The sequence below is a fragment of the Microcebus murinus genome, chromosome 5 (assembly GCF_040939455.1).
Source record: "Microcebus murinus isolate Inina chromosome 5, M.murinus_Inina_mat1.0, whole genome shotgun sequence".
Classification (NCBI taxonomy): domain Eukaryota; kingdom Metazoa; phylum Chordata; class Mammalia; order Primates; family Cheirogaleidae; genus Microcebus; species Microcebus murinus.
The window spans coordinates 16,383,635-16,400,938 of record NC_134108.1 but is presented as its reverse complement, the minus strand read 5'-3'; the positions used below and the strand labels follow the sequence as shown (position 1 = coordinate 16,400,938).

At 44.2% G+C, this 17,304-nt stretch overlaps 1 protein-coding gene across 1 annotated transcript in view; it reads left to right on the top strand.

The window, feature by feature from the left end:
* UST (uronyl 2-sulfotransferase) overlaps positions 1 to 17,304 on the top strand; it is a 279,876-nt gene that overhangs the window by 94,631 nt on the left and 167,941 nt on the right. The window contains exon 2 of the mRNA XM_020287257.2: positions 13,935 to 13,978. Coding sequence (XP_020142846.1) covers positions 13,935 to 13,978 — 44 coding nt within the window. The remainder of the gene's footprint in view (positions 1 to 13,934; positions 13,979 to 17,304) is intronic.

Sequence of the window (17,304 nt, the reverse complement as noted above, 5' to 3'; positions counted from 1 at the left end):
TTCTAAATCAGCGCTCAGCATTTAGGAGCGACTCTTCACATCTCTCATTCACATGCATATCATTTCAGTGCCGTTTATTTGAAACACCCAGAACGTGTCTTGCTACTCATTTCCCTCAAGCATGAGAAGAATTGGCAAATAACAAGTCATTTCGCTGTCAAACATATGACCGATTCATTTAGTACATGGAAGACATAGACACCGATTACCAGTGGCCCCAGGCCATGGCCCGGAGACCCATCAAGCAGGAGACAGAGCTGGAAACACAAAATCTTTTTTATCCATTTAAAAATATGTGTGCTTTGACACCAACCTTCATGCAAGTTGTGACCCATAACCCAGCAAGAATTATTTCATTCATAGGAAGTCACCAAGGCCTGCCAATGTGTTTCCGTACTTAGTACTTAGTCTTCGAAGACTTCTTCTGTTGGATTCTGGGTTTAGCTTTCCTCCAGCTTCACAGTGGTGATATTTACACACATGCACGCACACACACATGGGTGTGTAAACACACACACATGCACACACACATACATGGTTGCAGCAAGAAACACTCCAATCTACCCACTGCCCCACCATGCGTAGAGCCCCAGACTAAGAGTCCCGTGAGCTCAAACCCAAGTCCAGTCCAGCTCTGACAACACCCAGCTGGGTGACCATGGGCTCAGCTTCTTTCCCATGGAGGCGGAGAGTTGCTCTGCCCTGTTGACCCCCAGGGTGGATGGCAGGGCTGCTGAAATGGCACACAGCAGCATTAAAGCTCCATGCCGTGCAAGCTCATTTCAGATGTGCCCCGATCCCTTTGGCATTCTTGCAAGGGCTTCCATTTGCCTCCTCAATGAAACTGTATCTTCTAATCTTGGTTTCAAATGTCACAAGGACATCCTTAACTTACACTTGCCATCCTGCAGTCTCCTGGGTGTGCAGATGCCCTGCCCTCCTCCTCAGTGCCACGCCTGCCGCAGGTGCCTGGTACCCTGGCTGGGTGTACCTGCCAATCTCTTGCTGTCGTGACCCTCTTTTCTTCCAGACACAGCAGGGGAGACCCCATACATGGAGCTGTGCCCAACTCCATCACAGGGGTGCGTTGACTCTAGCCCTCTCTTGGTTCCTGACAATGGCCCATTTCCTCCTGAACTGGGGCCTCAACACAGGCTGCTGACCATGTCCTGGTCTGCTCTCCTCCACCCCCTCCTCCTCCTGGAGTTTAAGGTCTCTGTTGTTCCTTCTCAGATACCCCCTGTGCTTTACTCCTTACAAGACTGATCACAAGCATAACTCAATGCATTTTTTGTATGTTGAAGCTCTAGCCCCCAGTGAGATGCTATTTGGATGTGGGGCCTTTACAAGGTTATTAGGTTTAGATGAGGTCTTGAGGGTGGGGCCCCCATGATGGGTTTAGTGTCTTTATGAGAAAGGACAAGACAGCAGAGCTCCCTCTGTCTCTCGGCCTTGTGAGGAGAGAGCCAGGACGAGGGCCCTCCCATGACCCTGGCCATGATTGCACCTGATCTTGGACTTCCAGCCTCCAGAACTGTGAGAAATAAGTATTTGTTATTTAATCTGTTGTGGCGATTTGTTATAGCCATCCAAGCTAAGACTGCATCCCCAGGGTCATGTCTGTGTCTCCAGGACCGAGCACGATGCCTGGCAAAGAGTAGGCCTTTGGTAAATATTTGATGGGTGCAGTAGTGAGTGCCCAGCCTCTAATCTCTACCTGTCACACTGTCCTTACACTTTCCCAGGTATCTAGCGTTTGACTCACATCTCTGCACAGGGCCTGGTCTCCTCTGTGTTTGATTCATTTACAGAGTTGATAGTCCCAAGTATTACTTCTTTTCAACAAACATGCTAAAACGTGAGCAACTAAATTAGTGCAGTGGCCTTGGTAGGCTTCGAATTCTCTGCAGCCTATTCAGGACACTTGGAGTCTTCTCTTTGGGAGTTGCCTTCATTGTTTGAAGCAAACTCTAAAAAATACTCTCAATGAGAATATAAAGATATCCTTCGAGAAAAAATTTAATGTGTAAAAAAAGCCCAGTCATTCCAATTCAAGTTTGGAGCGCAAACTAGGTGATCAAGCTTGAAAATTTTGGCGACTTAGGGTCAAATATGGCAGGTAGTAAGATTGTCATCTTGTGGAATGAGCATCTAGGGCTGTTGTTAACCTTTAGTACTAACAACCTTTAGTACTAACCAGCCATGTGTCTTAGCCTAAGTACTTAACCTCTCTTTGCTCCAGTTATTTCCTCTGTAATTTGAGGGGTTGGATTTCATATCTATGGTTATTTTCCTGTTGTGAAATCATATGATGAGTGCATGTATGTGTGTGTGTGTGTGTGTGTGTGTGTGTGTGTGGGCACGCGCACGTGCACGTGCTTGGGGGTGGGGGGAGGTGACCCATACTGGCTCTGATAGCAAAGCCAGAGAGGGGGACATTCCAGACTTAGTCAGAGCTGTGGTAGTTTGGATGGACTGAAGCCCTTTTTCAAAGCCAACACTTCACTCTGTTTGTTGATCTTCTACATATTTGTTAAGTAATGCAGTGTACCAAAACTTTTCAAATCATGGAATACTTAGAAAGTGACAATCTTTTTATGGTACACTGAAGTAAACTGGTGAGGTTGTGGGTGTCTATATAAGGCTAGATGAAAACATTCACTACATTTTATTATGTAATTACTAGAAAAATAAAGTATAAAATATTAGGGATGATATTAAATTTTGAAGTTGTAGAAAACTTCCAAATAAAAAGTATTCAAATTTATAATCAAGAAGGATGACCTTTTTTCAGATTTCAAACTTGAAATGTTCCATTCAGTTCCTGAGCAAGCCTTTTGGATGAAAATTTCTTCAAATTCTTGAGAGTCACCATTGACAAGAAATTTTGTCCATATAAAGAGGTGACAGAAAAAGAAAACCATCTAAACAATTGCTGTTGTAACAAATTACCGGAGACTTCATGGCTTAAAACAACACAAAATAAGTATCTTATAGTTTGTCTGGAATGGATTTTTAATGGGCTCAAATCACGGTGGCCCGAGGGCTGTGTTCCTTCAGGAGACTCTAGGGAATAATTTGGTTTTTTGCCTTTTCCAGCTCCTAGCAGCTGCCCGCATGCCTTGACCTGCAGCCCCGATTCCTCCAACTGCAAAGCACGTCACTCCAACCTCCGTTTCCATTGTCACCTCTCCTCCTCTGACTCTGACCCTCCTCCCTCTCTTAGACAGACCTTGTGGTTACACTGGGCTCACCCAAGTAGTCCAGGATAATCTCCCCATCTCAGGATCCTTAACTGCATCACATCTGCAAAGTCCCTTTGGCCATGGAAAGTGCCAGATTCATAGGTTCTGGGGATTAAGGCATGGATGACTTGGCAGGGGGCATGGGAGGGAATTGTACATTTCACTACAACTACCCTTCAAAAATTCCCATCCATTGAAATTATATTTAAAGAATCAAGTAGAGCTGCCTTTTCTGTTGTTGACAAATGTATGTTGAAATTTCTTGCAATAATGTGAATGAATTTCTAATCCAAGGTAACTTTTTATATTAAGTATTTCAAAGTAATGGTGACTGCAGAATGGGCACACCCTTGCAGATAGCCACCCTGTATCTAACTGGACCACTGATAGGGCACATCAGCTAGGAATGGACAGGAGGCAGCCAGAGGTCTTGAGTTGCCCCTGGGATCATGGCCCCATCTTGCTTGCCCATCCCCACCTGCAGCTGTCACCCCCGAGTTCTGTGCTGGTTCCTGGGGCGCCCAAGATGGCAGGCCCACCCTTTGTCCTCGGTGGACGGCTGACACTCTGTCTGAGGTCCATGTAGCTGGTGAGTGCAGGATGTTGCTCCTATAGCTCAAACCCTCTCTGCTCAGGCCACCCTTGAGCAGCCTCAGGGTGAGCAGAGCCAGCCTCAGGGTGAGCAGAGCCAGACTGAGCAGCCTCAAAGGATCCAGATCTCAAAGTGCACCGTGGCTCCCAGGCTGGAATCCGGGAGGCGGGGAATCAGGCGGGGAATGTGTGGCTGTGCAAAGTGGCATCAGACTCTGGCTGCTGGGGGCAAGTCCAGAAGCTCCTGCTGATTAACTGTCTGGCGACGTGCAGGTCACTTCACCATACTGAGCCTCACTGGGTTGTCACAGGATGAGGTCTTTGCTTAGAACAGCATCAGTGCTGACCATGGATTATGACAATGAGGATGCTGAGTTTTTTCACCCTTGTCTTATTTCTCCCAGGGTAGATTCTTAATCGCCTGCATTCTTTATCTTGTAGTGCACTTATTAGGGGTGCTTCATGCAGTAGGCACATGCTGGAAGGTGTCAGTCGTCTTGGCAGCCACGCCCAGATCCTGGTAGAAGAAGAGGACCTATGGCTGGTTAGAGCAGGCATGCTCAAACTACATCCTGCGGGCCACATGGGGCCCGCCGAGGACATTTATCGGGCCTGCCGAGGACATTTATCGGGCCTGCCAAGGACATTTATCTGGCCCGCCGGGTGTTTTTGCCGCCGCTGCCTGTCCTGCTTAGCAGTGGACTCGTCCCGGGCCCACAGTGCGCATGTGTGGAATGTGCACTGCACTCTCCATTGGCCCCCCAACGGTCTGAGGGACAGTGAACTGGCCCCCTGTTTAAAAAGTTTGAGGACCCCTGGGTTGGAGGCTTGCTGTGTGCAGAGCAGGGGCTGCTGTGTTGGCAGGTGCACCGTAGCTCCACAGGTGGGATCAGTTGGCTGGAGCAATTACTTTAGGGGAAGAACCTGATGGAATGAAACAGAAACCTGAGCAATTCCATCTCTCTTTGATACTCCATTAATGCTATATAATATTACGATGAATTCCTGAGCTAATTTGAAATAATACATAATTATAAATGTATAAAATATACATATTTATATTTAGGTTGTTATAACAGCAGTGCACTGATCATTTGATTCTGAAATTAATTTCTTTCTACAGATTTATCCTTGACATTCTAAAATGTATATTTGGATTGAATGAAAAAAGAAAGAGGTATGTTATAAAACAAGGCAGTGTTTTCGATGCCGAAATAAAATGGGAAGAGCATTAATTTGCTTTTAAGTTTAATGAGAAATAGAAGTCACTTTCTAAATCATAATTGATAGCAGTTGAACATATTATTTTTCAGCATCCAGGATGCTAGTTTTTCACATTTAGCATCAAGAAAGTATTTTCAGGATATTTTTGCTTTTTGTTAGCTGGTTGGGTAAGCATTCACGATTTTTTAATGGGTATTTTTGTAAAAATATTTATCTATTGGTAGTTAATAAAGCCATTTGTTTTAATTCAGTGGAAAATAATTTTATTAAAGCTTAAATAAAGCTGTGCCAGCAATTTTCCTCCATTACAGTGTTTTGGGGGCTGCATCAATTATAAGAAATGGAGCTATTGGAGACATTTACTCAGCACACAAACTGCTCATTGTTAACGATGGCCGGTGTGTGCTGACAGCTACCTCTTAGGGAAATGTAACCCATGGTTAATGGTGGAAAGTGTGGCATTAGCATAATTTTTTGGCAAGGACAAGGCTGGGGTTGCACCACTGCCTTCAACAGTGAGCCCTTCATTTACAGCGTCTTATCAGACGCCCGGACTCCAGGGGGGAGATGCAGCCCCTTGATTGCGTTGCAGGTAACCAGACCCCTGTGTGAAATGGCTTCTTCCGAATTAAAAAAAGGAAAGGATTTCAATCACTTATAATTATGATTTTAAAACGACCTGTAGAAAAAAGACTCTTAAAAGAATTGCTTGTGTTTGATCAAAATTGACACAGTGTCGAGGCAGCTTTTTTGACATTGACACTAATGCATATTATGGTTTCCATAAGGCGATTTAGAATTAAAACATTTTTATTCTTCAGGGACCGATTTAGACAAAAATAGATCTTCTAATGCAAGACTTCAGAGTCAAGAATAAATTATTATCCCCTGAGGTTCTGGAAGTTCATTTTCACATTGCTAAAGGTAGTTCAAATAATTGGAAAAATACTTTTTTGTGCATTGTAGAAGATATATCAAGATAGGATTGGAAAGTACTAGAAAATATCAAATAATTATTTTATATGGATACTCATCCTTTCTACAATAAACTACTTCCCTGACCTCAGGATTCCCTTTGACTTACCAAATAATAAGTAAAATTCTAAAATTAACGTTTGGGGGATGGACATGCTTGAATCTCTTACTCGAGGGGGGAGGAAGGCATGGGCAATATAAGCAACCTTAACAGTTGTACCCCCATAATATGCTAAAATAAAAAAAGAAGAAAAAATAAAAAATAAATAAAATTAACTATACCTGATAAAATTGGGTAATAGAAGAGGAAGCAGCGACCATGCATTGAGCATTTACTATGTGCCGGGCAGGAGCTGTGCCAATTGCTTTACACATTTAACAAATTTAAGCTTACATTTAATTTTAAATTTAAATTTACATTTAATGTATTTAAATTCCTTAACAACTCTATGACTTTATGTCCTCATGTTGCAAATGGGGTCATTACGCCTCAGGGAAGTTAAGTGATAATTCCAAGGTCACTCAGCTAGTAAGGGGCAGGTCTGAGATTTGAACCCAAGTCGTTATGTTCTCGAGTCTGAATTATTGAGTCTGTGACCCCTGAGCTACTGTTTGTCTTACTGAATCCATTAAGCTATTCCCCAGGGGCTCCTTTCCACTCTCCCTCTTACAGAAGAGTGATTGTTGCTATTTAAAAGACAGGGCGCTCTGGTCCTTCCTCCAGCAGTCTTTCCTGTCAGCGATTCTAGCAATTTCTCTCTGGTGGGTTGTGTCTCCAACAGGTTTACCTGCCCACAGCCTGGAACCAGGGGTTGCCTCTCTGGCTGGGACGAAGGAGTGTCTTTGCTTCAGATTTTCCAGAGACCTCTTGTGGGCCCATGAAGTGTATAACTGTCCCCAGGACCGATGGAATAGCCCTGGTGGTTTAAGTCAGGTGGGGTCTGGGGAAACAGGATGGGGATAGGATTATGCTATCACTTCCTCTTTTTACCCATGAAACAAGAGGTTCCACAGAACACAGTGTTGTTTGCAGGAACTATATGTTCTGAACCCATAAACTCTAAAATTACTCTTGAAAATATTTTTGGAGTCCCAGAAAGATTTAGACCCCCCTCCCTGTGGTTTAAGGGGTAAGCTCTATGCCCAAGAGGTACCCCGTGCCAGCCCACTCCCAGGTAGCCTGTGAGCCAGCCCTGGTCCCTGTCCTCGTCAGTGTCCTTGCTCCTCCAGGAGCAGGTGCCCACCAGAACTGCTCCATCCTCCTCCCCTGTTGCTGGGAATTCTGTGGCCGCCTGTGCTCCAGAAACATTCTCTCTTGACATGAAGCTCGTGTTGTGTGTGATGGAGTCACCCGAGATTAAGATGAGCCTGAATGAGATCTGTTTTGTAGTACTTGTGGAAAATGGGATTCAGCCTGAATTATGAAGTACATTAATTTGTGTTTTGCAGCTCAGTGGTTCTCAACCCTGGCTAGACATTGGAATTATCTGAGCAACTTTCAAAAATACCAAATGCCTGAAACTTGTCCCAGAATAATTAAATCGGAACAGCTAATGCTGGGCCCTGACATCAACATTTCTTAAAAGCAGGCAGTAGAATGTGCAGTGAGGGCTGAAATCCGAGAGTGAGAGGGTGGAGAGGCAGTGAAGGTAGCTCTTGTACATCCTTTGATCACTGCTGCTACCGCTAGCAGTGCAGCGAGTACTGCTAGTGACCACCTACTAGGTGCTTATGTGCTGAGCACTTTTTATAGAATGAAATTGTTCTCATGCACTTCTTACCTATGAGCTTATTTCATTTTTGCAGATGCGTATATGGAAAACTTGGGGGAGGTAGAGTGATGTATTCAGAGTGGACTTTCTTGGGATATTTCCTACTGTGAAGGTGAGGCTTAACCTGTTTATCTAGCTTCACTATATCTGACTTCATAGTCATTGTCCTGTCTTAGAAGATTTGTCCTGTGTGGTTAGCAAGCCTTGGTTCTGCCAGCTGAGGTCTGGGAGTCATACAGCGAACAGCCAGAACTCCTCAGATTCCAAGTCACAAATCCCGGCTTCCCAATTCCTAGCATCAGACTTCCCATGAGTTTCCAGAAACGCATCTTTATTAAAAATAGTTTATAACACTGCTAACGTGGGGCGACTTTGATAACATACTGCCATGCAAAGACTCTGGTAGTACGTATAAACTCTAGTAAGTGAACAAACTGTAACTCGTGTGTGGTTGGATTTAACACTTTTTGCATTTGATCTCTCATGTTGTATTTACAACCTCCCTGGGAGGTCTCTAGCATGAGGCCTTGATGGGTAAGGTAGGATTTAGATCGTATTGTAATTTAGCTGGTTGCAAAGTCTGAGATCATTTCACTTCTAGTCAGGTCATTTAGAAAAACATATTAAACCACCAGTGTGTTGCCATTGGTTTTGGTGTGTACTTCTGTAAATGTTAACACATGTGGAGAGTCATGTGACCACCACCTTCAGGGGATGGAGTAGCAGCATTGGGTTCCCCAGCTTGGAGTGTGGCTTTAAATCAGCAGCCGCTCTCTGCCCCCTCCACCTACCTGAGCAGTTGGGCTAAGTTTACATTTCCCTAAGAGGCTGAGCTCTGTGTCGGTCCTCGCTGGTGTTTCTTGGCAGTTAGGAGACAGCCCCTCCTGCAAGTTTGGCCGATGTGGGAATGCAAACGTGTAGAGTGTATGCCTCTTCTTTTTGTCCTGCTTGACAAGACACTGTAGTGCTTCTATTTTTTTTTTGAGACAGAGTCTCACTTTGTTGCCCAGGCTAGAGTGAGTGCCGTGGTGTCAGCCTAGCTCACAGCAACCTCAAACTCCTGGGCTCAAGCAATCCTGCTGCCTCAGCCTCCCGAGTAGCTGGGACTACACGCATGCACCACCATGCCCGGCTGATTTTTTCTATATATATTAGTTGGACAATTAATTTCTTTCTATTTATAGTAGAGACGGGGTCTCGCTCTTGCTCAGGCTGGTTTCGAACTCCTGACGTCGAGCAATCCGCCCACCTCGGCCTCCCAGAGAGCTAGGATTACAGGCCTGAGCCACTGCGCCCGGCAAGTCACTGTAATTCTTAATCCCCAAAGGAAGGACTTGAGACCTGAAAATGAGGCTGGAATGTGGGTTACTTTCCAGAAAGAAATGAGATGATGTGTCCCCCTAGGCCTCTGAAAATCAGAACATACTGCCTGGCGGGGTACTGTGATCTGGATCGAGCCTGGGTGTCTGGGGTGGACCTACACAGGGCACCTGGAGGTGGGCGTCCGGTGAGTGCTTGTCCCCTGTCCTGGCTCCAGACCCTTGACAGCCCACCTCTGCCTTTTCTTCTCTTCCCTGAATTTAGATCCTGAACTTGGTGCCCAAAGGCCGGAAGGGCTTCGGTCTGCTCTTCCTTCCCCACAACTTAACACCCTCCTCTGTAGAATCTTCTACAAGGCAGAGCAGTCAGAAGCTTCTCTGATGCCTGGGAGCCTCTTCAGGGAAGCTCTTTTTGATAACAGCGCTCATCCTTTGATCTCTGCAGGGAGCAAGTTACCAACTTCATTTTTAAAAATTCTGACATTTTGTTGACTTTGCAGTATGAAAGTGTGAGATCCTAGGATGAAAAGCTCTACCTAAATATCAAATAATAATACAGTTATACCCTAGGAGAAGAGAAACTTGCTGTCTCCAGCTAAAGAAACACCTTGTGTCTATGTTGCATTTCTTCTCTCTTTCTGTTCCTCTGTGACCAGTGTGAAGGGTTTATAACTGCTGTGTTCTAATAAACTGCCGCAGTGCAGTCACCTGCTAGGGAGACAACGGGGCCCATGGTCCCAGCGCCGACACTGGTGAGCCTGTTCCCTTCTGTGTGCAGAAAGGAGTGTTTAAGAGGATGGACTCGATTCTGTGTTGTGACGTCTGATTATGAGTGTCTTCTATCATGAAGGAAGGGAGGGAGGAAGGAAAACAGAAGGAAGGAAAGGAAAAAAGGAAGGAAGGGGAAAGATAAGAAGAAAATGACAAATTATCTTAAAATATTTTTGTATTTTACTGAGCAGAGAGTATCAATAGTAGTTGGACACCATGGGTTCGAATTCTGCTGTTTTGTTTACTGGCTTTGTGGCCTGGGTGAGATGCTGGACATATCACCTCGTGGGTCCTTGCGAGGAGTAGGTAAAACAATCTTTATAAAGCACCTGGCAAACAGCAAGCATTCAATAAAGGTTATGATACAATCCAGTGGCAAAAATAGAATTTTCATTTTTTATGTTGGTCTCTAGATCCTTCTCTGAGATAGGAGATGCATTGTAAATACTGGCTGGATAAACAGATGAGAGAATACCTAATGTGGAGGTGAGGAAAGCTAGCACATGGCAGCATAGCCCTGATCACTTATTGCCAGTGCTTAGGGACCTTTGTCACTCTCATTAGTGCTTCTCAGTTTTGCGGTAATGCTTAACTCTCCGAGAAAGTAATTTGGTATAAACATAACTGTTAAGATAACCCTTAAGCCAATGTCCTTAAAAAAAAAAGCATTGAATGAAAAAGGGATACAATTGACTATTTGGCTGTGATACATTGTTCTCTTATTTTAGTTTCAGTATTTCTCACAATTAAAACTAACAAAGGATTTAACTGTGTGTTGAGTAAAAGATATTCTATAGGACTCTATCTTATACCGGTGGGGGTCAGTTGTGCTTATTAATGAGAGTTGTAAGGTATGAGGTTCCTATTCACATCCATATAGAAGCTTTACAAACCAGAGGTCGTGTCTCCACTGAGGTTAAAGAGCAGTAACAATAATGACAGTCACAGCACTTAACTTTTATCAAGGGCTTACTTCATGCCTGGTCCTGAATTGAATGCTTTACTTGCATTATTTTACTTAATCCCGAGCCATATCTGTGAGCTGGATGCCATCATCATCCTCATTTATACAAGAAGAAATAGATATAGAGAGGTTGAGAAAATCACCCAATCTAATATAGAAAATTAAGTCATAGCATTGAGTCGTGAGGGGATAAATTATGAAGCAGACATCTGCACCATTTTGTCTCCTCCAAGAGAGCTCTTCCCCTTCCCCCCAAACTCCATGATTAATATTTTTGTTCACTTGTTTAAAACACGTAAGGAGTACACTAGGCTAATGTACAAGCAAAATTTCATTTCTTACAAGTCATTGCTCAGATTTCTAGTGTAGAGCGTGAGTTAACACAGTATTTCATTCATCAGGCAAATACTGGGCACCTACCAAGTTCCAGGCTCTGTTCTGGGAACTATAGCAGTGAACACATCAGGCAAGTCCCTATTCTTGGGGAGTTTATATTCCGGTTGAAAGAGACAGAGAGAGAGTAAACAAGTAAACAGAACACCGAACATGCTATTTTAGATGGAGAATTTAGAGAGGGCACCTGTGAGGAAGTGACATTTGAGCTGAGCCTGAATGAAGGGGGTGAGGAAAGGGAAAGTGCCCGTTCAGAAGGCCCCTGGTGACAAGAGGTTGGTGGGCTCTGAAGCAGAGAGGAGGCAGAGCCTGGGTAATGGAGGGGCCTGTAGACCATGGTGAGGGGTTGGCTGTTTTGTTCTTAGAGAAATAGATTTTAAGCAGAAGGTGGACATGATCTGATGGATAAGGCTAGAAGGTCTCACTTGTTGCTATATGGGTATGGGAGAACATCACCAATAAATAAAAACATACAGGTGCTTGTGGGTGGCCCAGAGAAGTTGGTGAGAAGTGGTCAGATTTTAGTTCTGTTTTGAAGGCTGAACCAACAGGACTTGTCGCTGGGTTGGAACAGGGAAAAGAGATGGATCAAGCGTGACTCTTGGACTTTGGCCTGAAAAAAGGGACAAGTTTTGGGGAAGGGACATGTATAAGCCAATAAGGAAGACAAAGGAGGCAGGAATTTGGAGGATGGAATTGGAACAAATAGAGTTCTGTTTTGGACAGGGAAGTGTGAGATGTTTAGACATCCAAGCTGGGGTGCTGAGGAGTCAGTGGGTACCTGAGCCTGGAGTTTGAGGTAGTGATCAGGCATCTATTTAATTCAGTCCTTTTTAGGAGTTTTTAGAAACGTTGGTTCTTATGGAAACTTTCAGTATTTTAGAAACGTTTTGTTGTTCAGGCTCTCTTTGATCCTTAACATTGGTACCTGGAGAACACATTCTCGCTTTGAGCAGATGGGAGCTCTCTGCAGCCACACCGGCTGCACTGTGCTGGGATGTTTTAAAATAGTTCTCCAGACACAGGCAACTGTTTTCCCGAATTCTTTTACACACATATCCTCTTTATTAAGTCCGATAGAGATCTTATTTTTTTCTTTTTGCATGTTCCCAGTAGAGTTCAGCACTGTAATTAAGGCGCAACAAATTGTTCATCATGTTCACATTTTAAAAAGGAAATAGCTCAATCATGAGCATGCCAGGTGTTTGTGTTTGAGGGTCTTGTATATTACACTTGGACCCTGCTGTCCCTTCACCACATACAAATGGCCAGTTAGAGTGTAGTTACTGTGGACATCGAGTGGGTTATAAATCAGAAGACTGTAAGAAAAAAAGAGAAAGAGAGAGAGAGAGATAGGTGATGACTCAGTATGGAAAAACCTGTAAGTCAAAACCCACTTATTTATGATGTTTGGATACATTTCCCCAGTTGAACTGTCCCTGGCTTAAGCTCTGCTTCCCCCTTTTATTCCAATTTCTTAAGTCACTTTTGCTCTCTGCTGTCAAAAAGCACCTTTCATCCACTCAAACTAAGACATTGATGTCATTTCTTGAGCCATTATTCTCTGTAAGTATTCTTATGTTTCCAGTATTTTCTGCATTTTGTTCCATTAGCAAGTCTGGTCACCTTTACTTTTCGGGTGAAGACGATTTCCATAGACTCAGCAGAGTTACCCCTCTTGGACAGAAGCCTCTGGATTATCCTGACTGCATCACTGGCTCCTCTAGGTGATGAAATATCCCCAGATGGTCATGCATGCAGTGTCTGGGCAGCTCAGAGGCCCAGGATGGCAGGACTCTAGGTAGGCCATCCAGATGGGCAGATGCCTGGACATGCTCTGGGCAAACCAGTCTTCTCTCCTCCCTGAGGTTTAACAGCTGTGTGACTGTGAGCAAGTTGCTGAGTTTCTCCAGGCCTCTGTGCCCTCCTCTGCAAAATGGGGATGGTTCTAACCCACCTCTGCTATGTGCATTAGGTGAATGAATACCTGTGCTTTACTTGGCAGAGTACCTGGTAAATAAAAGGAACTCAGTAAACTTCAATTCCCTTTCAAACCCCTCTGAATCTTTTCAGCAGGAAGCAATAACCATGCACTCTGAAAACACACGTGCTAGGAAATGGCTTTTAGTGAAGACAAGTCACACTTCAGAAGCAAGCTAGACTGAAAAAGAGAAGGGGAATGGACAGTTTTAAGACAAACTAGAGAAACAGAGTGTAGGGGTTCTCAAAGTGTGGTTCCAGGACCAGCCACTGCATCACCTGGAAACTGTTTAGAAATGCAAATTCTCGAAGCTACTGAATCCAAGCTCTAAGAGTGGAGCTGGTTAGTCTGGGTTAGTCTGATGTACACTAAAGTTTGAGAACCAATGGTCTAAGGGGGTAAACTCAACAGATCCTGGGAAAGGAATAATGGTGCGTGTTTCTGCGTGTGTATGTGTATGTACAGACATACCCATGTGTGTAGAATGTTTGTACTTGCTGAAACTATTAACCATACTTGGTAATACCAGCAGACTCCAGCCAAACTGGTGATTAATTACCAGTTTTTCTTTGGTACTATTGTCTGAATAGAAATACTATATAACAAGAGTGTTTATTTTTTCAGTGACTTTGCACTAAGTTTATTTTGGCTTCAAAAAAATTGATTTCTCAATTGTTTTATTCTTTTTTTATTTTCTAGGAAACTCCACTTACTTGGATGACCATGGACCACCTCCTAGTAAGGTAAGATTACCCTTTTCCTTTTATCTGTTCTTACAGCTTCCAGTAGCTCCTGGGCATCCAACAACCCCAGCCAGCTCTCTCTTGGCCCTAAATCATTCACAAGAAATAGTAGATGACAGATGTCAAATTAATCTTCGACTTCTAATGAGGAGGAAGGGAAGAACATGACGATAGCCCAGATGTCAAGGGAGGAAGAGCCATTACTAAATTAGTGGCTGTAGCTGCCCTGGCATCAGAGCCTTAGACCGACTGCAGACCTTTGGCAGCTTCTCCCGTTTACACTCACCTTGGCATTGATGCTGGCCCACGATGTAATGGCCACACCCACCCTCCCCATGCCTGCAGGCCTTGGGGCTAGACTCATATCCAGTCCATTCTCCCTGGCCTGCCTGAGTTGGGATGCTCCACCTGAGACCCAGCCAGGACCCTGTCAAGGCTGCCATGGCCTGGCCTACGTGCTCACCTTTGTTCTTACTGTAAGCGTTAAGTTTTTCCTGACTTTTAAGGGACAGAACAGTCCATGAGTATGGTTTCCCCACCACTCTCTACTTTCTTGAGCTCAATGAAAACAAAATGCCAATCTACTGAAAAACTGAGAAAAATGGAATGAAATGATAATAAGAAATAAAATGATAGTAAGAAAACACATGCAATGCCAGCAACTATTGTTTATTCTAAACTTATGTCCCTTATACTTTTTGACAGCAATTTTTTTTTCCTCATAAGAAATGATGGGGATGGTTGATCGATATTTGGGAGGGGTTATGCTTAGTAGCAAAACAGAAAGTTGGCAACCCTGTATCTCTCACTTTTACTTTAAGAATTTTCTTTCTGGCCTGTGAAATCCTAAAGTATAGATACGAGGGCTCTAGCTCTCCCAATAGTTCGTGGTTTTCTTAGTTTTTGACCATTTAAAGTGATGCTTGCAAAGTGTAGTTGTAAGTACATAGTGAGAAGATAATCAACTGCCAACCTCAGAGGTTTTGGGGAAGTTTGCCCCAAAGTCAGTTGAGACCACCACCACATTTACAAGCATGAGCTTTAGAAAAGGTTTCTGGATTCCACATGGGTTCTGCCACTTTCCAGCTGTGGGACATTGGATGAATTATTTAATATTTTGAGCCTCACTTTCTCATGTATGAGGTAGAACTAAAAATACTATACACAATAAAGAACTAAAATTAGACCAACCATTTGATATAAGAATCCCACTCCTGGGTTTCTACCCAAAGGAAAAGAAGTCATTTTCTCAAAAAGACACCTGCACTCGAATGTTTATTGCTGCACAATTCACAACTGCAAAGATGTGAATCAACTCAAATGTCCATCAGTTCATGAGTGGATTAAGAAAATGTGGTGTATGTATACCATGGAGTACTACTGAGCCATAAAAGGGATGGATGATGCCTTTTGCAGCTATTTGGAAGGAATTGGAGACCATTATCCTAAGTGAAATATCTCAAAAATGGATAAACAGACACCATATGTCCTTTTCAATGAATTGGAACTAACTGATGAGCATACATGTGCACAGAGGGAAGTAAAACTCATTGGAAATCAAGCAGGGGGAGGGAGGAAAGGAGAGGAGGGGCAAAAACCTACCTAACAGGTACAATGAACACTATTTGGGTGATGGGCACACTTACAGCCGTGCCTCAAGCATTACAAAAGTGATCCACGTAACAAAAACATTCATACCCCTTAATTTTTTTTTTTTTGAGACAGAGTCTTACTCTGTCACCTGGGCTAGAGTGCAGTGGCGTCAGCCTAGCTCACTGCAACCTCCAACTCCAGGACTCAAGTAATCCTCCTGCCTCAGCCTCCCAAGTAGCTGGGACTACAGGTGCGTGCCACCATGCCCAGCTAATTTTTTCTATTTTTAGTAGAAATGGGGTCTCACTTTTGCTCAGGTTGGTCTCAAACTCCTGAGCTCAAGTGATCCTCCTGCCTCAGTCTCCCAGAGTGCTAGGATTACAGGCGTGACACTGTGCCCAGCTTAATATTTTGAAATAATAATAAAAAAAAATACTACCCACAGCACAGGATGCTAAAAGGATTGAATGAGCTGATGTATGACAAGCACTTGGCACTGACGTGCAATAAATATTAAATCAACGGTGGCTGGTGTTGCCTAGACTGGGGTAACATTAAGGTTATTGATGAGTGACACAGTAGCATTTGTCACAGTCATCGGATGGCTCGACCACTCCATCACTGCCTGTTTATTGAGTGCCTGGGATGCTGCAGGCACTCGAAATACAAAAATGAAACAAAACAACAACAAAAACAGCCTCTATCCTGGAGGAACAAAAGCAGATAGAGGATTTTGTGCCCTCTGAGGATAAAGACTGTGTCAGACTCGTCTCAGTACCCTCCCATTCTTGTGTTAGCCTCAGGGCACGGGGCACATCATGACAATCCGTTAAGTGTAGCTGAATTAGACCACAGAATCCAGAGCTGGAATCCAAATGAGGTCTCCTGGCTTCCGTCCCAGGTCCTTTCCACTAGGCCAGTATGCTCAAACTTTAGCTTGCATCCGAATTAGCTGGGGGCTTCTTAAAACGCAGATTGCTGGGTCTGGTCCAGAGCCTCTGATTCGGTAAGTTCGGGGTGGGCCTGGGGATCTGCATTTCTGACAAGCTCCCAAGTGATGCTGCTGCCGTCGTCTGCAGTCCACATTTGAGAACCTCTATTCTGGAGGCTGTGAAAGTACAGAGAACCATTTCCCTGGATATTTCCTGTGTTGTTTTCACTATTTAATAGCCTAGAGAGAGTGATGTGGCTTATTATATAAAGTTTATTTATTAGTGTAATGGTGACTCACCATTGTAAGTTTTCTTGTAGTGAAAACGTGTTTCCTTTGGTCAGTAACCTGCCTAGGAGGGGAAATGGGGGGGGGGGGGAGGAATGGTCCAGATGGTCTGTTGTGTTTCCTCGCCAGGGACTGCTCTTGCCTCCCAAGTGGGGCCCAGTGAAGCCCTCCCCACCCCCGCCCTGAAGTCATGGTAGGGGGTTAGGTGGCTCTGTCTATGGGACACATCGGCTGTTCTTGTCCGTGGCTTTGTGGGATATCACTTCAGGCGCCAGGTATGATAAATAGAGTTTTACCTGGTTGGAAGATCCAGGCCTACTTTATATGAACTGACCTCTTTGAACTTTTTCCTTGATGGCCAGCCTGGGCCACCCTTTTAGTCTACCCACTGGGATTGCTGTGACAAAGCTGCTAGTATCGTTGGTGCCTGGATTCGCTGTTTCCTGGGCTCACTCCCGTTTCTTCAATAGGGTGCTCCCTGGCTGTACCTCTTCTCCCTGCCCTTGCACTCTGG